Source organism: Prosopis cineraria, unplaced genomic scaffold (assembly GCF_029017545.1).
Source record: "Prosopis cineraria cultivar Desert tree isolate PC_DT_omini unplaced genomic scaffold, ASM2901754v1 PC3, whole genome shotgun sequence".
In the NCBI taxonomy this organism is placed as follows: domain Eukaryota; kingdom Viridiplantae; phylum Streptophyta; class Magnoliopsida; order Fabales; family Fabaceae; genus Prosopis; species Prosopis cineraria.
In genome coordinates, this window is record NW_026555334.1 from 47,870,085 (window position 1) to 47,891,678 (window position 21,594).

The following is a 21,594-nucleotide window of genomic DNA, read 5'->3' on the forward strand; positions in this document are numbered from 1 at the left end:
GTCTTTAATTTCTTGTTTTTGCTGACACCACCAAATTAAAGGGCCGGATTATTATTGTCTCTGCGGCTGTCACTTGTTTACTGTAGAAACTATGAAGAAAAAAGACCTAATAACCTGACAAAATAGTAATAGCATGAAAGAGAACCAACGTTGATTCTCTTTTCTTTTCGCACAATTTTTTCTTCGCTTAACTTACCCATTGTCTGTAGTAACATGCCAAAAAAACTTGTTTCATGAGAGCCACTCAAGCGCTTCTGATACAGACTAGTTTACTATCCAACAGGAATCTGAACGCATGTGAATGTTTGAGTGCACAAATTGGAACCATACATATACATAGACCCTCATGATTCGTTTATATTTTTGGACAGTAGATTTATTCTGCTCTCTCCTCCTTGTCTTCCTTGTCAAGATTTGTGCTCAGAAGAACGGGCCCAATTTGGACGGCACGTATTAATTCATGAATATCGTAATTGTTGCATGTTTTACATTGGCTGATGGTATTATTGGTATATAAATAAAATAACTATATATACTGCAACAACGACAACACTAATAATAAAAGAGAAGGCAAGTAGCTATAGGTTCTTGCGTTAATTGGACTCCTCTTCCACACTCATACACGATAGCAAGTGACATGCGAATGCTTGAAAAAAGAGGCGCTTCATATTCCAGTGATCTTTATAAATTAGGCTCCATCCTCCAAGGATCTCAACTCTCGCTCGCACGTTCTTCACTTGCTCTGCCTCATCCATCTGCATGGCTTCTCTCTCTTGCTCCGTCGCGGACCTTGCCCCACTCCTCTTCGCTGCCTCCAACGCAACCGGTGCTGCCACCTACCTCTGTACCCAGCTCGAAGCCATATCCGCAAAGCTGAGTGAAACCACCTACGCCGTCAACAACACCTACCTTCTCTTCTCAGCGTATCTGGTGTTCGCCATGCAACTTGGTTTCGCCATGCTGTGCGCCGGTTCCGTGCGAGCCAAGAACACCATGAACATCATGCTCACCAACGTGCTCGATGCAGCCGCCGGCGGCCTCTCTTACTATCTCTTCGGTTTTGCCTTTGCCTTCGGGTCCCCCTCCAACGGCTTCATCGGTCGCCACTTCTTTGGCCTCCGACACTTCCCTTCTCCATCCGGAGACTACAGCTTCTTCCTCTATCAATGGGCTTTCGCCATAGCAGCCGCTGGAATCACCAGCGGCTCCATCGCTGAGAGAACCCAAGCTTCTACTCCTCTTTTCTCACAGGTTTCGTTTACCCCATCGTTTCCCATTGGTTCTGGTCCACTGACGGGTGGGCCAGCCCCACTCTGGCCGATAGCCTTTTATTTGGATCCGGTGCCATTGACTTCGCAGGTTCGGGGGTGGTTCACATGGTGGGCGGCATAGCAGGGCTGTGGGGTGCCTATCTGGAAGGGCCAAGAATTGGGCGGTTCGACCGGACAGGCCGGTCAGTGGCCTTGAGAGGGCACAGCGCATCTCTAGTCGTGCTGGGCTCCTTCTTGTTATGGTTCGGGTGGTACGGGTTTAACCCGGGCTCATTCCTGACGATCCTGAAGGGATACAGAGGGGGCGGGAATTATTATGGTCAATGGAGTGCGATAGGCAGGACAGCCGTGACGACGACACTGGCAGGGTGCACGGCGGCGCTGACCACTTTGTTTGGAAAACGGTTAGTAGCGGGACACTGGAACGTGATAGACGTGTGCAACGGACTACTCGGGGGATTTGCAGCAATAACGTCCGGGTGCTCCGTGGTAGAGCCATGGGCGGCGATCATATGCGGCTTCGTGGCGGCATGGGTGCTGATAGGGCTGAACAAGCTGGCGGAGAGGGTGGAGTATGACGACCCCCTGGAGGCGGCGCAGCTGCACGGAGGGTGCGGGGCGTGGGGATTGCTGTTCACGGGACTGCTGGCGAAGAAAGAATACGTGGAGGAGGTGTACGGAGGAGGGAGAAAGCACGGGCTGTTGATGGGAGGGGGAGGGAGGCTGCTGGCGGCACAGGTGGTGGGGATGGCGGCGGTGTGGGGGTGGGTGACGGCGACAATGGGGCCGCTCTTCTACATGCTGAAGAAGATGAAGCTGTTGAGGATATCAAGGGAGGATGAGATGGCAGGAATGGACCTGACGAGGCATGGCGGCTTCGCCTATGCTTACGACGACCCAGACGAGAGCGTGAGGCCCGCTGGGTTCATGATGGCCAAGATCGAGCCGGCCCATTCCCTCGCCACCGCTCCCACTCCATAGCCCGCTGTAAATCCAACGATAATAACGTCATGCAATTTGAGAAACTCCTGCCCCCTTTCGACTTCTGTTAATATTACTCAATTTAGCCGATACTGTGCTGTTTACGGGTCAGGAATCGAAGATGGCAAAGGCAAACAAAAGCGTAGTATAATAAAATAACAACTCATTATAGTCCACCTGATTGATGAACTCTTGATTTCAACATTGCTAGTCTGCCAAGAAAGAAAGCTGCACCGGCCATGCAAAACAACACCAAAATATGTCCAATCACAGCATCCACTTTTGATCAGAAAATAGATATTAATTTAATATATTTGATTAAATTAATTTTCACCTGAATCAAGAATTAATGATTTATTCTTGATCAAATCCAAATAACTCCGAATCGTCTTCTCAAAACGATATAAGATTTACCATGACCATCCACACTATAAACAGATGAGGCTGGTTGAGGAAAAAAACAAACACTAGAATTAAGCACCTTTCTATTCAATCCCTCTCTTGTAAGGTACATCTGCTGTGCTTCATCGAAAAAATATCTGGTATGATTCTCTCTGAGCTTTATTTAATCTATGAACATTTATTCATTCTTTTATTTTCATCAAAGTATATCTGACTTTCATAATCATTATCCCGTTTCAACTCCAACTCAAACAACGAAGAGCTGGCCAAACCGTAATTCATGCCTTAAGATGCAGGGTATAGTGACCACCTTTTTTTTTTTTTTTTTAAAGGGTATAGTGACAACTGACAAGGAGGGAGCATCGTTCCATGAAGAACAATAAAACATTATATTATCACAACTATGAGACTATAAAACAAATACATACACTCCTCTGATTTACAACTATGCAGACAAAACAATTCCGCCCCCCCCCCCCCGCCCCCCCCCCCCCCCAAAAAAAAAACCCAAAAAAAAACAAACAAAAAGGCAAAATTGGGTGTCAAGCCTCAACTGTGCATACTGATTTTTGCCACTATAGCGCACCCAGAAAAAATTGGTCGGCCATCTACAATGAGTCGACACCCTGATGATATTAAAGAACACAGCGCCTGTAGAAAAGTAAGCTGCTCAGCTACTTGACATGTCTTCTTCACTGTCTTCACTGTCTTCACTGCATAGCAGCAAGGCAAGCAAGAGAGAAATTTATCATTAACATCATCAGCGTGTATTCTTGCCTTGTTTACGAGCTATAAAGGTAAAATTTTAGTAGTAATTTTTTTTGGACAACATTACTCAGTTAAGTTGTTCACATCAATAGATTATATAATCATTGTGCGATTTTCTTTGGCCAATAAGCATTAACTTCATTTAAAAAAAAGGTGTTTTGTTAAAAATCAACGAAGATTACAACATTAAACTTACCGGATTCAAATAGAAACCAACAAGTTTTGTCGCATACCGCTTAATTCAACTTTCCATGTATTTTTCCACACAGAAAAGCTGTTTTCACAAGGAAAACCATCACCACTATTGAAATACATCAACCATTTTTTCCATTACTATGTTGAATTAATTTTTTAATGGCAAAATTATACAATTTCCCATTTAACATCCCTAAATTTTGCTCCATTCCTAGATATTATCACACAGATATGATATCTGCAGAAAACTGATTGTGATGCGATGACAAACACAAGATTCCCAACTCTGACAATAATTGCATTGTATGAAATGTAAATCTAACCACACATACCTATATTCAGAAAGCTTTGACAAACGTCTTGCATCCAAGCCAGTGATATATTTCTGTGCTACTTGAACATTTTCTGAACCTGAAAATCAGTATGAACAAGATATCATCATTCCCCCATCACATTTGGATAACTATGATACGAATATACTGACAGATCAGAGTTAAGGTTTCCTAGAATAGATTAGAAGTCCAAAAGGAGACAGTTGAGCAAGCTAAGGTAGGCTGGACCACCTGCTGGAGCTCTGACACTAGACCAGCAAGAAGGAAAAATTAAATTTTTTTAAAGTGGCCAAGGGAAATTTGAACCCACATCCCCTTTGCCATCAGAAGGATAGTTTTTCAATTATATAGTGCAAATTTTTATATATATTTTAAACTTTGTTTCCACATTCCATGCCAATACTTATCAAGAGCTTAATGCTTACTACTCAGTTTACAAATGACTACTTGTTAAATTACTAATGAAACTTGTTAAAAAATTCTAATATGCACTAACTCTTATAAATGTTTGTTTATTTTTATTAACAGGAATGACAGGTTTTCATTCATAATTTAACAAATAACCATATGTGAAATGAAAAATTCCATTACTAGCTTTGAAAATTTCTCTTGATAATTGACAAGCAAGTGCGCATTAAAAATATTCCTAGACGAAATCCTCTGGAAGTTAATCGATTATTGTATGAATGTCATATGAGAAAATATTATTTTGACTGAATATCAAATTAAATTGCTTGTTTCTTTATAGCAATGGTGAAAATCATTTGAAAATTTTGAATTTATTGTGAATGCAATTGTTTAAGGTTGTGACAATGTTCTTAAGCTAATGTGCTCAGTCTCGATCTTCGATTTTGAACAACCTATCTCACTATGTTAAATCTCAAGTTTTGCAGACAAGAAAAATGAATGGAGAGGAAGAAAGGAAAGGGGCGAGATACGTGATGATGGAAAGAAACCATATGGCATTGATTTTGACAGATTGGTCACTATTACACATACTAAAGTAACATTATAGGTACTATATAATGATCGATCAACATCCGTAAAAATTCATCTTAGAATATTTTGTCTACATCAGTGAAAAATAATCAACTTCTGCTTAGGTGTCAACTAAACAGCCAATATTTAAGGGATTGAATGAATTGGTCACTTTTGCACCAACTCTGGTAACGTTATGAGTATTTTTGCTTTTGGCCGATGACTTTGTAGGTATTTTTGTCCCTTTTTTAGTCCATGTCAGCAAAGATTGACACGTGGCATGTACAATCAGCATTTATCGGTTGAAGTTAGCAGTGTTAGATCAAAGTTAACGGTCTAGTTACTTTTGCACCCACCCATGTAACATTATGGGTATTTTTGCCTTTTTGTCACTTTAGGATATTGGGTGCTCGTGATTGATTACTTTGTGGGTATTTTTGCCCCGTTACCCTATAAAAATTTGCACTATATAATTGAAAGGAATTGTTTGCCTAGTGGCTAATTATCCTTTTGATGGCAAAGGGAATGTGGGTTCAAACCCCTTTGGCCACCTTAAAAAAATTTAATTTGTCCTTTTCACTAGTCCGGTGATCGGTACAGCAGACCGCCTGCTGGCGCCAAAGCTCCAGTGGCTGCGTCTGGGTGGTCCAAATGTCAGCGACCAATGATAGTGAGGAGTTTTTTTTTTTTTTTAAAGAATGGTAGTTTTGTCTTTTCACATTAAAATTTTATTACATTTTGGTCCTTTGGTCTTGTAGGGTGGATTCAGAATTCTTTAGTCTTTTTCGATAATAAAATCCCCTAGAGGTCCTTCACTGTGATTTTCCCAGCCCATACAAAAGTAAATCACACTGTCCCACAATTCATGACTTGTTAATAGTGCGGCTTCCTATAATTATATATAAATAAAATTCAAGCAGCAATTAATTAGGGAAAATCACAAATAAGGACCTTCCAAGGGTGATAATTACAATGCAGTACCATCAAATAGTCAAATTACATTTAAGGACCTTGGTCCTTCTGTGTAATTAAAAATAATAGCTTGTGACTAAAATACCCTTATTAATGTATTAAGAAATTTTCAATCCAATTCTAATATTTTTCAGTGGTGGTGACATGAAAATAGTTTCCAAGTCAGCTAGAGTTATTTCCCAACCAAGTATTAAGAAATTTCCAACCCAATTAGGACACTCTTCTCAGCAGCAGTTATATGAAATCTAAAAAAAATGGTACATATGGAGTCTGAAGTTAAGTAGTTTCCACGTCAATTAAAGTTATTTCCCCACTAAGTACTAAGGGAAACCCCCCCCCCCAAAAAAAAAAAAAACACTGCTCTTAGTAGCAGCAACATGAGGGGTATTGTTGTCAGAAGTAAGTTTTTCTAATAGCAGAGAAGGACCATGGTCCTTAAATGTAATTGGAGTTTTTCATAATTCTGAATTGATTGTCAGCCCAAGGGCGGTGCTGCAGAGACCCCCAAAATCATGGAAAGATCAGCCTTTCCAATAATCACTCAACTTAGAAGTCCCAATTCAAGCTAGAATTTAAGAACCCCAAAAAATGTTCAACTAAATTTAATTTACCATTTTTTCCTATGTTCGATAGAAGCTACCATCCGTATATCAACTTCACCTTACTCAACATGAAAAATGGCTGTAGTGCAATAATTGCAATTCTGGATATCCTACTGCAATTCTTCACCGCCACGAAACGCATAAACAAATTGCGGTAAGAGTACCTTTCGTCAATTGGAAGGCATGTAAAGCACATCTTTCTGCAGCAATTCTCACGGGCATATTTCCATCTTTTAAGCACTCGGCAAGAGCAGGCCAGTAATGGTAACATTAGACATAATGGCTGGAGGACTTGACTGCAAGATGTCAGGAATGAAAAGTTCATGACACTTCCATAGTTTCATAGTATTGGTTGGCAAGGTGGTTTTTAACCCAAGCCAGGACCGTTAAGGGACATACCTTGGCAACAGCTTTATAGCAGACAAAGATCTTCTTCTAACTTCACTAGCAGACAAAGATCTTCTTCTAACTTCACTGGAGTCATCGTGGGTGGATGAAACAAGCAATGAAAGAACATCCTTGTTCAGCACCGGGTCAAAATGATCCCTCTGAGTTTGATATAAGAGCCAACCCAATTACACTCTTCTCAGCAGCAGTTATATGAAATCTAAAAAAATGGTACATATGGAGTCTGAAGTTAAGTAGTTTCCACGTCAATTAAAGTTATTTCCCACTAAGTACTAAGGGAAACACCCCCCCCCCAAAAAAAAAAAAAAACCTGCTCTTAGTAGCAGCAACATGAGGGGATTGTTGTCAGAAGTAATTTTTCTAATAATAGCAGAGAAGGACCATGGTTCCTTAATGTAATTGAGTTTTTCATAATTCTGAATTGTAATTGTCAGCCCAAGGGCGGTGCTGCAGAGACCCCCAAAATCATGGAAAGATCAGCTTTCCAATAATCACTCAACTTAGAAGTCCCAATTCAAGCTAGAATTTAAGAACCCCAAAAATGTTCAACTAAATTTAATTTACCATTTTTTCCTATGTTCGATAGAAGCTACCATCCGTATTATCAAATTCACCTTACTCAACATGAAAAATGGCTTGTAGTGCATAATTGCAATTATGGATATCCTACTGCAATTCTTCACCGCACGAAACGCATAAACCAAAAATTGCGGTAAGAGTACCTTTCGTCAATGGAAGGCATGTTAAAGCACATCTTTCTGCAGCAATTCTCACGGGCATATTTCCATCTTTTAAGCACTCGGCAAGAGCAGGGCCAGTAATGGTAACATTAGACATAATGGCTGGAGGACTTGACTGCAAATGTCAGGAATGAAAAGTTCATGACACTTCCATAGTTTCATAGTATTGGTTGGCAAGGTGGGTTTTTAACCAAGCCAGGACCGTTAAGGGACATACCTTGGCAACAGCTTTTATAGCAGACAAAGATCTTCTTCTAACTTCACTGGAGTCATCGTGGGTGGATGAAAAAACAAGCAATGAAAGAACATCCTTGTTCAGCACCGGGTCAAAATGATCCCTCTGAGTTTGATATAAGAGGAGCCAGCCTAACGCCTTGGTTGAACTTTCCCGAAGAGGAAACTGTTTCACAGAAATACGTCCAACAATCAAAATACAATTAACAATTTAGCAAGAAAAAACAAATAATTCTGAATCAACATGCCTTCTCATCTTTTAAAAGCGTCCTTAAGGTGGTTAAAATAGAGGAGAAAGAGGAAGACAGGCAAACTGGGGATGGGTTGTGGTGGATCATGGAAGATATTGCAAGAACAGAGCCATGCCTAAAAGGCCAGCTTGGTGATGAAGCCAGACTTAAAAGTTCCTGAATCAACTCACTCAGCTGAATATCTTCAAGGTACTGCAAGCACAGTTATAAGGCAATCAAAAAGATACCAGAGGCATAAAGCAGTAACACATAGATTCAGCCATCTGTTATATCCCACAAATTACAATGATGAAGACAAAAGCACTAAAAACTCAGTGACAGCACTAACCATATCATCCATCAGTAAAGCAAAACAGAGGAAAATAAAACCATATCTGAAAAAGGAATAAGTAACATAAGGTAATATCAGAATAAAGAGGCAAACCTTTGTCAAGATACCCAAAATGCTTGCAGCATACATACGAACTTGATTCATCATCATGACGAATCAATTCCGTAAGGAGTTGTAAACACGGCCTCTAACAACCATGCTCATATTCTTCCCAGCATGCTTCAGGACACCCTTTCAAAAGCAGTCAAAAAAGCTCCACGGACACCACCATCTGATCCCTAAACAACCAATTCCACAATATTGTACTGGGTTCATTACCTCTATCAGTATATCATAAATAATCAGCTTATGCCATAAATACTAATTAAGAACTCATAATAAAACCACCTGTAGACCAGACAGTAAATCCCCAACCAAGGGATCAACCCTGGTACTGAGTCCACTTACTTTCCAAGTGCCAGGGCAGCACTCGATCGAACAGTTCTGCAGTCATAAATTTGCTAATGAGCAAAACAGACAAAATAAAATTGGTTGCTACAAGATCCACAACTAGCAAAACCATAAAAGAGATAAGTCAAATCATGCACATTATAAAAAGATGAAAGATGAAATTAGCATAGGATTGTAGATAATGGGAAAATCATTTTCTCGCACTAACCTTGTACTATCATGTAGACACTTAACAAGGTAGTCTGCAGCTGAGGAAGAAAAGGTTTGAGGGCCATGCCACCCTTTCTTATCATGATGTTCGTGTAGACAAAATGGCACTCTCACCTGCCAGGGAAAGCGATCACCTATTATCCGGATAAGAGGCCTGTGATAAACATTACAGGAGAAGTCAGAATATACAAGTAGATGGTATGTCCATCAAAGACAGGGAAAAACAGAAGTAGCCATAATAGAAGTGATGTATTTATATCTAGCAAAGGCCTTTGCTTTCAATAGGATGCCTAACTTCCATGCTGCATAATACGGAATGCTTTATGGAGTATCTAAGTGAGTTTATTCTCCAACATCAATAGCAAGCTTATTGAGGAAGGTTATCCATCCCACTCGAGTGCTTGCAATCAGAATCAAAGTTGGCAGTTCATAATTCCAACACAGAGCTACCATGGAGGGTTTTAACTAGCAAGAAGCAAGGAAGCTAAGTGATGGATCACCATACAAGTGCCAGAGTGCAGCTGTGAGGACGTTGCCTCTCAAAAGGGGGCCAAGAAATATGGAATGTCCAAGTCCTATATGGAAGAGTATGAGATGCTTAAGTGAATTTGTTCTCCTGCTTCAACAACTAGCTTATGAGAAAGGATTCCCATTCCTTTTAGTGTCCATCAGGATTCAACCATAATATGATAATGTACTCAGTTTTTAAAATAAAGCTCCATCATTTAAATGCCATAGGTGGGCAATAAAAAGACCATGAAGGAAATAATTCAGGGGAAAGGGATGGTTCATGATTTAACACAAACCCAGGGTTTTTCTACACATACAATCAGTTTGCACGACTAGCATATACAATTGACATAAGCCACTTTCTCTATTACTTACCCTGTTATCGGATGACAAACTCCTTGAGTGATTGCTCACTTGTTACCTCTATCAGTTCACCAAGTCCCAATGCAGCCTGCTCCCTTAATTCAGCAGACCCACTCATAAGACCCTAGGAGCACCAAGCATACATCAGAGACTGGAAAATGACACGTAAATCCAAAAAAATGTAGATGTCATATAGTGTGATTAGAAACCCAACAATGTAATATATTTAGTGAATATGGATCATCAATATAATTACACTGATAAATCATAACAAGCATTAAGTAATAGGAACGAAGCTGAGAGAGAGAAGTTATGAATGTCTCAAACAAAAAAATAAATGAATTCTGGAATCACCAGACAACAAAGGTTACCACCACCCTACTTGATTAAATAGCTCACATCAACAAGAGCCTAGAAAATTGAATTGCTACAGGTCACTTGCATATTCATCACTGACAAACAAAGAAAACAGATTGCACTGTTCCTAGTGGACCAATATAGATAGAGACAAAATGAAAAAAAAAAATAGTTATCTAAATGATCGATAGGGTCACAAGGACACACACATACTCCTTAGATATCCAAAGAATGTAATAAATGAGAATATGATTAATAAAGATACTGAATTAGCACAACGAATAAAGGAGAAATACTTGGAGAAAAATAGGCAATAGAGGCTGCAGTGCTTTGGGAAGACAAAATCCAGGTATGAGAATAGGTCCTCCCTGCAAAGCAATTAACAAGCATAAAAGCTCCACATTATTTTTCAATAAATCATTGAAAACTAGAACAGAATGATTATTGATTTTCACTCCCACCTTTTTCTTCCTACGCTCTTTATCTCTGGATGTGATACAGCATCACGGACAAGTTTTATGTATGAAGGCAAAACCTCCTTGGGTACTGAACTGATGACCCTCGACAAAGATTCCAAGAAACCTAATGAAAGAGCAGATAATAAACAATATGTTGTGCGGACAATCTACATTCTATTATGATATACACATACAACTTACAGTAACAGTAGATGAATCTGGATCACTGAGCAAGATGATCAGTGTAGCTATTATGTTTGAAGCTTCATCAACCAGATACAATTTACTATTTTTGAATAAATATCCTATCAGGTACGAAGTTGATCTTCTGATTGCAGCCTGTAACGTTAATTGTCAGGGGAAAAAGCACATAGAAAACAGCACACTAAAGAGTGTGTTTAGTCCCATTAATATTAATAACAAAATACCTGACTGTCAAAAATGTTTGCTCAAGCTCGCATACCACAGAAATGTTCCAAACAAAAGCAAATATATAAGGGGCCATCAACCTTATAAAGAGTGCCGAATGCTAAACTGCTGATTCGCGGACCTCAGCAACACAAAAGACACAACAACAAAAAGGTTACATGAACACAAAAAAAAAACATTCCAACAGCAGTCAAAATAAGTACGAAATCAACAAACCTATCACAAAGGGCAGTTCGAATGGGGGGATGAGATCATCCATGAAACTCAACAACTGACTCTTACCAGCACTTGCCATCACTTCACTCAGACCAATGCATACACCCTGTTAAGCAAGGGGAATTCATAACAGCATCCAACTAAGCAATACAAGTAGGTGTTGACAGTGCAATATCTCCCACATAAATTAAGAGGTCACAGTAATTTCTACCTGTCTTCTGCTGCTGTCAGGGTCATCCAGCCCCTGGGATAAAATTGGGATTATCAAGGGAAGCACCCGTTCACCAAGCTTCCGGACAAGCTCACCCAGTGATCGTCCAGCAACCTACATCAGAATCAAATTTAAAATGAACAATGTTTGCAGGCCGTGACATATAAAGAATATTATTGAAAATCCGTGCCAACCTGCCGCCTTTCAAATGATGACGATGCAAGGGAAGAAATCAGGGTATCCATCAGAACTGGCATGATTTCCTTGAGAGTCTTGGGAGTATTTGCAACAATAGTTTTCCACACATGCAATGCAGCCTGGTAAAAGAACCATGCATAAGCTATATATATACTAAAAGAAAAGGATAACTATATTGTCAAATGGAAATTAACAGGTAGTTAGGGAATCTGGGGATGGAGGAAATGTATCCAGTATAAACTAATACAAAAGAAAAGGTGAGACATATTAGAGCCATTACCTGGCGGACTGACAAACTAACATCAGTTCGAACCATATACAGTGCAGCAAGTACTTCATTACGCTTATCCCTTCCCAGAACCTCAACGATAGCTCGCCCATGGGCCTCAGTACTGGCACCTTCATCATCACTTCCCCCCTCAAGCAAAGCTTTACCAGAGGTTCCAGCAACCTGGATGAAATGCAAATTAGCTCATAGATAAAATCAAACTCCACAAAAAAGTAGCAGGATGAGCAGCATATACTTTGAATAAAAGATCGCCCAACAACTCCACTGAGCTCTGTCGGATACGCCAACTGTCATTAAAAATGCCATCTTCTACAGCTGGAAGGAGCAGAGGTAAAGACCTGTAGAGGGGTACAAGGAAAATTACTTAAGGCAGCAAAGGGTAGTGAAGGACATTTGTGGGATGCCCACTTAATCAGACAAAGTATACACAATCTAATCTTTACCAATAGTTCTAACTCTTTGATTCACCAAAATTTACAATCTACAAACAATATAAAAAAACTTCTTCTAAAACAACACCTTTGAAATAAGAATAAAAAATAGCATGTCTAGGCAACAAATTCAAATCACAACATGCAAGACAAAAGGAGGAATAAACATACGTTGTTGCATAATGCTCAACCAGGACATGTCCAGCTCCTAGGGCAGCATCACGTACAGATTCATTCTCATCAGCAAGACCTGTAAAAGAAAATGTAGGTATTGAATTCAGAAAAGAAGAGCACAATGCCAAGCATATAATGCAGAAAAATGTACCCAAAAACCCTTAGCAGGCTCACCATCTCGGATAGCAGGCAGCACCTGTTGCAGATAGTTTTGGAACTGGACTCCCAATGACCGCGGCAAATACTACAAGAAAGTTTTGACAAGAAGCTAGTCAATTACAATCTATACACTAAAAACTCAAAATGTCAAAAGTATTAGGCTTTTATTAGGTCACCTTGAACAGTGTCAAATATCCATCTCGTACAGATGCTCTTTGATGGGAACAATTTCGAATGACATCAGGAAGTGCGTGCTCAAAGTACTCAATGCCCAGTGCAGCTAAGACCTAGAATTCATTGAGAATAGCTTATGGAAACGAAGTAACAAACCAGCAAAAGCATCTTATCAAGTATCAAATAGTTATATCAATATCTTGTTGACTAAGCTTGGATATTCCTTTTCTTTGTGTAATCCTAATATATAGTTGAATGCACTAAAATGACCGCCTCCACCATTTGTAATGTTAGAATCTCATTAGATATCTTTTTTTCTTTGTTTAGTTAGACTTTGTAAGTCCCCATTGACTCCATCTCAAACAACCTCTTTACTAAAAATATATTTATGTAACTCAAGCCTCCCTTCATGAAGGTCATTCAAAGCATTCATTCTCGTTTTGCTATTCTTTACACTTTTATAGACAGATAATAATTACAAGAGGCTTTGCACGTATCAACTTTCAGTGACATTACCTTTTTTATTTATTTATTAAGAAATAAAATTTATTGAGAAAAGATGGACAGAGGACAATTAGAAATCCTCCTAAAACATCCGAGACACAAAAACCAAAGTGGAACAGTACAATAGCTTACAAGATCTCTGCAATCTTTGAGGAAATTTAAATATGTAAAAGCAACCCTCCCCAACCCCAACCCACCACATGCGCCTGGGGAACAAGCAGTGAGCTGAAATAGGATCATATGCAACTCTAGCCCAAAAATAGTGCAGCGAGAAACAATTAATACAAATGATATGATGAAAAAGTAGCATTTTGCATTAGGTAGAAAAACTTTAACGTTCAAAGAGAGCATACTTCCAAACAATCTTACTGTCAACCTGCAGACCAGAGTCCCTAAAAGGACAGTCAATAAATGGTACAGAGACTGGGGTGAACCAACTGCTTTTCAAAACTCATAAAACACCAGCTCAGGAGCAGTCTAGACATCTGAGTGTTAGGAAAGAAGACTATTTGGATACAAACACAAAAATCACTTAACATGTGCATCCAGAGATAGATTTATGAACCCTGTGAATCTGTAATAGATCATTCGATTTAATTCAATTGAGTACAGCAGTCCAAACAAAGGTTTTTAAAAGAGGTAGCAATAGAAAATGTTTCAAGCATAGAACTGCCACAAGAAAAAAATTGATGAATTTTCATTTTTAAGAAGCAAAGGTAACCAAAACAAATAGATGGTCAGACAAAAATCATAGGAATTCACATTGGACTATTTCTTTTAGGAACTTCTATCCTATCAATTTTTGACTTTGAAGACCATCTAAAAGTTTCCCTCCAAATTAAATTTGATTTCATTTTAATTGACTCAGGTCTCAAGATTTCCATTCTGGCTCAATGGGGTGGTGGATATATCTAGTCAGAAGCCCAGCATGACCACAACCAAATTCCAAGATGCTCATGATTGAAGATGCTAAAAGGAAGCATGAGAAGAAGAAAGTCTGACCTCACTCAAGCCTTGAGCAGCTCCAGAGCGTTCAACATTACTATTTTCAGACTTGAGTGTGTCAAACAACCAAGGGACAAGATCTGGGAAGTTATCTTCACCCATTCCTCTGATAAGGGATCCAAGGGCCCTAGCTGCGACTGAACGAACTTCAGGTATCGGATCCACAAGAACCTGCTCTTAAAATTCAAACGCAGTGAGAAGAGGCCAAAACAACTATGTAAAGGTTATGATGAGGACGAACCTTTTTCACTTCAGGAAGCAGCAATCCTATATATGGAATCATATCCTTTGGTTCTGTAACCAAGGAACACATATTTCCAACTATTTGTGCTGCTTTCTTCTTAGTGTCAGCACTCCTTTCCCTCAGTCCTCTATGCACTATTGGTACCAATAATGCAAGTGAAGGGGCATCAATTGAATTAACAAATGTTGTCTGCGGTCAATCAAAGGAAATTTAGACAACAACGAAGAAGAATGAACAAACTCAAACAATCAGCAGCTAAAAACCTCACTTGGAGAAGAATGTCAAGGGAGTATTTTGTGTGTTCATTGGGATCAGAAAGACCCATAAGAAGCGTAGGGACAAGAGCAGCTATTTCTGGATTCCTTATTACACTCCCAACCTTAAAAAATATTTGATTGAGATAAATTACATGAAAAAGAAAATATAACCATATTGATAGAGACAGAAATTAACAGTTCATGACCAAATCAAACCTGTTGAAGGGCCATCTGTCCAGCTGACTGAACTTTAGGATGCGTGTCAGTTAAAACCTGAAAACAGAAAAGAGTTTAGAAAACATAATCAATACTCCATACAACAGAAGAGAATCAGAAGTCTCAAAGTGACATCTGCTTGGTGGAATACCTCGGTCAGCTTGGGGACAATCTTAGGGAGGCACTGAGATAGCTGTTGAGGAGCACAGTATGCCATAGCACCAAGTAGTTGAACACTACTTTGTTTTGTCCTCCAAGCTTTATCTTCAAGACCCTGAAAATGAAGATTAGTGATGCAATAATTCATTCTATGGAGTACTCCCTCCAATCCTATTTATAGGACACCTTCTATAAGTAATTTTTGTTCCAAAATATAGGACACTTTGTAATGAATAAACTATTTTTTCCAAGTTTATCCTTACTGATTAGCATGAAGGTATTTAATAGTTATATCATTATTTAAAGTCAAGGGTAAAAATGAGATTACATATCATTTTTTTATAATATCAAGAAAAAACTAACTTTTCTTAAGATGTGTGAAACGGTTGAAAGTGTTTTATAATAAGAACCGGAGGGAGTATTTTTTAATATCCTGAACAGTACTTCAAAATGGAAATAAAAGTCACAAATTGGTCTGGGGACAAGTTTTTTTTTTTTTTGGTATAACTATAGTCTCTGGTATTAAGGACAAATCTATATTAAGCATTGCCAAGCCCAAATTAGAAGCAACTCCTGATGTGATTCATTCCAATGATAAAGTTAGAACTCTTGACCTTGTTTTAAAGGGTATCAAGTTTCTTCCACCTCTATCAACCACCATTGGTTAAACAAATACCATTAGAGAATTAGGGATAATGGTTGCCAGATAGATAGGCAGAGCTACTTTGATATGTGCTATTTCTGTATTTATGTGCCATGTTTGTTTTAAGTAAAATGCAAACACTTTCTGCCCTCACGGATTGTCAGATCAAATGTATTTTTTAGGGGATCTTAGGGACAACATGTAGAGATTTTTCCCCTTCTCCATCAAATGCATGGTAAGAATATAACTAATGCAGAACCGCTAGATGTCAAGTGGGGAAGGGGAGGAAGTTGGGCAAGAAAAATGACACAATAAACTAATATCTTCAAGGAGACTGAACGCCCCACCGTAGGATAATTTTAGGGAGCCCAAAATACGATAATATGAAAATAAAATACAACAACAACAACAAGCCTTTATCCCACTAGGTGGGGTCGGCTACATGGATTGCAAGACGCCATTGTGCTCTATCATTTATTAAGCTTTTAGAAATATTATTAATTAAGAGATCACGTTCAACAACTTCCAAGAGTGTTCTCTTAGGCCTTCCTCTACCTCTCTTAATCGGACTCAAAGTTATATGTTCCACTCTTCTCACTGGTGCCTCCCTTGGTCTTCTTTGTACATGCCCAAACCATCTCAACCGATTTTCTACCATTTTTTCCTCAATAGGTGCCACCCTCACTTTTTCGCGTATGTGCTCATTTCGAATTTTATCTTTACGTGTATGTCCGCACATCCATCGTAACATTCTCATCTCTGCTACTCCAACTTTATGCTCTTGCTGTCCCGTTAGAGCCCAGCATTCACTACTATATAACATTGCCGGTCTGATAGCAGTACGATAAAACTTTCCTTTAAGTTTATTAGGCACCTTACGGTCACAAATAACTCCTTTAGCTTTTCTCCAATTAAACCACCCAGCTTGAATTCTATGTGAAATATCTCCACTGATTTCGCCATCATTTTGAATAATGGCTCCCAAATATCTAAACTTTTCCACTTGAGGTATAATTTGATCTCCCAATTTCACTTCCAAATTATTTTCGAATAGTCCTTTACCAAATTTACAATATAAATATTCCGTCTTACTTCTACTCAGACGAAAACCTTTCGACTCCAATGTCCTCCTCCATAACTCAAGTTTGCAATTAACCTCTTCTCTTGTCTCTGCTATAAGAACTATATCATCCGCGAAGAGCATACATTTCGGGATTTCCTCTTGAATATGTTCCGTCAAAACATTTAAAATCAAGTTAAACAAATAAGGACTCAGAGATGATCCCTGATGTAGTCCAATCTTTATAGGAAAATCCTTTGTTTGACCACTAGGCGTTCTTATACTAGTTTTTACCCCCTCATACATATCTTGTATGGCTTTAATATAAGCAATCCGTACTCCCTTTTTTTCCAACGCTTTCCAAAGCACTTCTCTTGGTATACGGTCATAAGCTTTTTCCAAATCAATAAAAACCATGTGTAGATCTTTATCTTTACAACGATACTTTTCCATTAATCCCCTTAGTAGATAAATCGCCTCTGTAGTTGATCTACCTGGCATAAAACCAAATTGATTCTCAGAAATACTTGTCTCCAATCTCAACCTGTGCTCAATTACTTTCTCCCACAATTTCATTGTGTGGCTCATGAGTTTAATCCCTCTATAGTTAGTACAATTCTGAATATCTCCTTTATTTTTATAAATAGGAATTAATGTACTTCTCCTCCACTCATCAGGCATTTTCTTGGACCGTAAAATCACATTAAATAACTTAGTTAACCATCTCACCCCTTCTTCACCTAAACATTTCCACGCTTCGATAGATATACAATCAGGTCCGTTGGCTCTACCATTTGCCATTTTCTTAAGAGCTTCCTTTACCTCCTTATCACGTATTTTTCGATAGAATGACAAATTTTGTTCTCCTTCACCAGTTACTAAATCCTCCAAGTTACTAGATGAATCCTCTCCATCATTGAAAAGTTTAGAAAAATAAGTCTCCCATCTATTTTTAATTTCATCATCTGTAACTAAAATTCTTTCCTCTTCATCCTTAATACACCTTACCTGTTCTAGATCTCTTGATTTTCTTTCCCTACTCTTGGCAATCTTATAAATATTTTGCTCTCCTTCCTTCGTCTCAAGGTTCTTATAAAATTCTTCAAAAGCTTTAGAACGAGCTTCACCCACAGCTCTCTTAGTTTCCTTCTTAGCCATACGGTACCTCTCCCAATTTTCCTCATTGTTACACAAATGTATGGCTTTAAAACAGTTCTTCTTATACTTGATTTTGTCCTGTACACTATTATTCCACCACCAATATGAAAATAAAATAAATAAGTTAAAAAATAAATAAAGTAAAACTCTTCGATCTAAAACATCTCCAAAGTCTCTAAATAATTTGTTCCTACAATAAGTATAGTGTGAGGGTCTTTCCGTCCTATATGTCAGATCCTTGTTATTCTTTACCCTTCTATAGATATTTCAGGTATAATTGTAGAATTGTGCAGTCATGCCATATTATTCTAGGGTTTGTGGTGCTGATGTCTAAGAGCGATAAATAGCTCATAAATTACTGTAAAAAGTATCAAGAATTCCTTTCATCCTTTGACTTGTTAGAACACTATATGTTCATTTATCCTCCAAATATTTTCATTTCTGTCTTCCACGATTTCATTTCCCATAATATTTTCTCCCAATTCTCGATCATTCTCCTTTGGTTGCAAAATACTCCAAGTTTTGATGGGTGAGGCCGACAAGAAATAGAACAAACCACCTTGAAGCATCAGATTGTAGAATATGCAACTGCCGCATAAAAATTAAGCTTGCCAGTAAATATAGAAAGCAAGCCCAACTGACAAGTGACTGATCCGATTCTGTGACAATCTAATGTGGGATCCATTTCCATCCAAGAGGTAATTGATCTGCATTAGAACCCAGTTGCAAGGTATAGGACTTGAATCCCACACTGGAAATATGGCATATTAATGTGAGGTTTATATAAACATTTGGCTCTCCGGCCTCAGTTTTTGGGGTGGGGTCACCAAAGGTTCATATCAGTTTTGTATCTGAGCCTTGCATATCAGTTGCAATAATGCATGTAGCCAAATATTGCAACGTCTAGACAAGAAAGTTAGCATAAAACCAGCTTGCAAAGATGCCAAGGTCATGGGGCCGTTCAAATGTTGAACCCCAATTCCAAGATAAGAACCTTGAGTCCCAAAATGCAAGCCTGGGAGCCTAATGTAGAGTATATCTTAAGATTGAGCTCTTCAACCACATAAGCTACCTTGTAGATGTGATTATGATAGAATCCTCTACCATTCCATAGAGAAGTATTTAAACGGAGATCCCTTTCTCATACTTGAAAGTTTTGGTGAATTGAATTTTGAGAGCAAGACAAACCTCACGACTCGAAAAACTTATGAAGGCACTTAAGATTTCCTATCAATGAGGCGCTCACATGAGTCACATCAACCTGCAGCTAACATAAACTTTTGAGCAAAGGCTTCACAACACCTTGTGTGTTAAGCCGTTAACTAGTGTGAGGATCTATAATCAAAATTTACCGGGTATGTGCTACATTTTCCCCAAGGTTCCAATTATTCTACAAGAAGAATAAAGAGGGAAAGAGAAAGGGGCACAAATTTGGGTGAATCATAACAGTCAATTACTATCAGACATGTTCTGTAAGATATGGTGACAAGTGTAGATACATAAAACATTATACAGAGAGTATACATAATAGCTAGTACATACACAAATCATCTTTTGCCAAATAATCCCAAAGTTTGTGCAGATTTTAAAAGTGATGTATGAGGCTTTAAGTTGGTAAAAGAATTGTCAATCATAATGAATTATAAGATAATTACCTTCAGAAGAGATGGAAGCACAAGCTTCACTCCTTGAGCAGTAAGTTGAGACATCATTGCACGGGCAGCACATTCAGCTGCTTCACGAACTGCAACAACTTGATCAGAGAAGGAAACCAAAAGTAATGGTAACATTTGAATCACATACCTGAACCAAAATGTGAATAAGGCTTTAAAATACAATATAATATCAACAGAAACAGCAAGAACAACAACAATCTCTTTTGTAATAGCATACGGTTCAAACAGTCTTCCAAGTGTTTCGCAGAGGCATTCAAATCCAAGTAAGGCTCCTTCACGAGATTTTGCTGAATTCCTGCATTAAAAAAAGAAATTTGCCATCACTAGAAAGTAAGTTTGCACGTAGGCTATCCATGCTATGGGAAATTAAGAGTTTCCCTAAATCCTTCTACCCCAACAAAAGAAAGAATGAAAGAAAGAAATCAGCAATAAGAAAGCTTAGGCTAACAGCATTAATCTTACAGAAACACTAGCACCAGCACCAGCACCTTTACATTATGTCAGAAATTTTTTGACTAAAAGCATACACTACAAGGAATATGAAAATCACTGGTACTACGGCAGTTAAGGATACTTCAGCGGACAACACAAACAACTCAGGATAGAAGTTACAACAGAATGACAGATGTAGTCACAACACATAAAACTGAGCTCTCTCACCTGTCAGCAAGACCTTCTTGAAGTAGAGCCACAATCCTATACTTCTTCAAGCAAGAAATGCCAAAACCCTTAACCACTCCTGCGAGTCCAAATGCAGCTCCCCGACGTTCTCCATATTTTTCACTTTTCATCATCTGATCCAAAAGTCTGCTAACAAGAGCCGCTGAGTCATCCTGATGCAAGTAGTTATAACAAATAACAGGAGAATTTGCTTCAGCCAAAGTCAAGGATGCTTCAAAAAAGTTGACCATGAGTGTTCATTTTGAGGTCAAGCAGAAGATACTGAAGAGCCAGAGCAACAGTTCAACTTTCGTACGTCAGCAAAATATAATACAAATACATACTTGCTTTGATTGCATTAATGGAGAAAGACACATTGCAACTGCTCGTTGAACAGCTTCTGAAGGAGTATTTAAAACATCCAGCAACTTGTCCACCACAGTATGAACCTTAGGGTCATCCTATTCCAAAATAGAAATAACTGAAATGAGCGTCTGAAGTGCCCTAGTAAGAAAAACAAGAAAGGAAATTTTCGTAATCACCTTTGCCAAGTGTTTTGCCAGGGCTCCAGTGAATATAACCACACCCTCCCGAACCAAGTCATATTTTTCCTCATCCGATGCCTAAGAGTGGGGAATCAAATGAGAAACCAAAGGGAACCTATGGATCTTGTAACACTATACACAATCTTTTAAGAAGCAACTGGTGTCTATGCATTTAAGAAATCCAAAAGAAGGAATCTACAAATATAAGCCCAACTTGATAAGAACTCACTGTTTTGTTCAAGTAGTTTTCAAAGATTGGGAATAACAGAGAGACATTTTCTCTTCCGTGCTTATCAATGATCATGATACCAGCATTAATCATTTTCCCTCTAACATCTGAATTTGGATCAGCCTGCAAATCAAATCAATTCTA

The 21,594-nt window shown here is 38.6% G+C and overlaps 3 protein-coding genes and 2 long non-coding RNA genes across 6 annotated transcripts in view; 1 reads left to right on the plus strand and 4 right to left on the minus strand.

Moving 5' to 3' along the window:
• Positions 1-574: 574 nt before the first annotated feature.
• On the plus strand, positions 575-2,428 carry LOC129304690 (ammonium transporter 1 member 2-like). Its single transcript, XM_054944438.1, is given in 2 exon segments — positions 575-1,225; positions 1,228-2,428. Coding segments are annotated over 2 exon segments (1,491 nt in total). The 5' UTR covers positions 575-759; the 3' UTR covers positions 2,253-2,428.
• A 724-nt stretch (positions 2,429-3,152) lies between these two features.
• On the minus strand, positions 3,153-6,923 carry LOC129306268 (uncharacterized). Its single transcript, XR_008592182.1, has 4 exons — positions 6,901-6,923; positions 6,666-6,797; positions 3,950-4,028; positions 3,153-3,367 (listed from the first exon to the last, which is right to left on the minus strand). It is a non-coding gene; the product is annotated as an uncharacterized LOC129306268 (long non-coding RNA).
• A 652-nt stretch (positions 6,924-7,575) lies between these two features.
• LOC129305671 (protein ILITYHIA-like) lies at positions 7,576-9,274 on the minus strand. Its single transcript, XM_054945638.1, has 6 exons — positions 9,124-9,274; positions 8,853-8,948; positions 8,559-8,743; positions 8,132-8,326; positions 7,867-8,049; positions 7,576-7,764 (listed from the first exon to the last, which is right to left on the minus strand). The coding sequence occupies exons 3-6, from the start codon at positions 8,613-8,615 to the stop codon at positions 7,576-7,578; spliced, it is 624 nt and encodes a 207-aa protein (XP_054801613.1). The 5' UTR covers positions 8,616-8,743; positions 8,853-8,948; positions 9,124-9,274.
• Positions 9,275-10,056: 782 nt separating this feature from the next.
• Positions 10,057-10,968, minus strand: LOC129306269 (uncharacterized). The gene is made up of 3 exons (XR_008592183.1): positions 10,817-10,968; positions 10,652-10,723; positions 10,057-10,122 (listed from the first exon to the last, which is right to left on the minus strand). It is a non-coding gene; the product is annotated as an uncharacterized LOC129306269 (long non-coding RNA).
• A 346-nt stretch (positions 10,969-11,314) lies between these two features.
• LOC129306267 (protein ILITYHIA) overlaps positions 11,315-21,594 on the minus strand; it is a 36,167-nt gene continuing 25,887 nt past the window's right edge. Inside the window, exons 25-44 of one of the 2 annotated variants that reach the window (XM_054946757.1) lie at positions 21,451-21,573; positions 21,219-21,299; positions 21,021-21,137; positions 20,677-20,849; positions 20,234-20,311; positions 19,996-20,143; positions 15,472-15,594; positions 15,321-15,377; positions 15,116-15,226; positions 14,845-15,036; positions 14,601-14,774; positions 13,097-13,207; positions 12,936-13,005; positions 12,759-12,837; positions 12,392-12,494; positions 12,148-12,318; positions 11,864-11,986; positions 11,670-11,783; positions 11,459-11,564; positions 11,315-11,373 (exon numbers count right to left, since the gene is read on the minus strand). In XM_054946757.1, the coding sequence (XP_054802732.1) occupies positions 11,324-11,373; positions 11,459-11,564; positions 11,670-11,783; positions 11,864-11,986; positions 12,148-12,318; positions 12,392-12,494; positions 12,759-12,837; positions 12,936-13,005; positions 13,097-13,207; positions 14,601-14,774; positions 14,845-15,036; positions 15,116-15,226; positions 15,321-15,377; positions 15,472-15,594; positions 19,996-20,143; positions 20,234-20,311; positions 20,677-20,849; positions 21,021-21,137; positions 21,219-21,299; positions 21,451-21,573 (2,304 nt within the window). In that variant the 3' untranslated portion in view covers positions 11,315-11,323. Of the gene's footprint in view, positions 11,374-11,458; positions 11,565-11,669; positions 11,784-11,863; positions 11,987-12,147; positions 12,319-12,391; positions 12,495-12,758; positions 12,838-12,935; positions 13,006-13,096; positions 13,208-14,600; positions 14,775-14,844; positions 15,037-15,115; positions 15,227-15,320; positions 15,378-15,471; positions 15,595-19,995; positions 20,312-20,676; positions 20,850-21,020; positions 21,138-21,218; positions 21,300-21,450; positions 21,574-21,594 lie in introns of both variants that reach the window. The other variant, XM_054946756.1, reaches the window with a different exon arrangement.

Bases quoted from the DNA above. Each gene is read 5' to 3' on its own strand.
- LOC129305671 (XM_054945638.1), bottom strand. From the start codon at position 8,615: ATGATGATGAATCAAGTTCGTATGTATGCTGCAAGCATTTTGGGTATC. The intron at 8,050-8,131 runs GCATGTTGATTC...TCTGTGAAACAG, and splicing joins CGCTTTTAAAAGATGAGAAG to TTTCCTCTTCGGGAAAGTTC. The intron at 7,765-7,866 runs GTATGTCCCTTA...TGACATTTGCAG, and splicing joins CTATAAAAGCTGTTGCCAAG to TCAAGTCCTCCAGCCATTAT.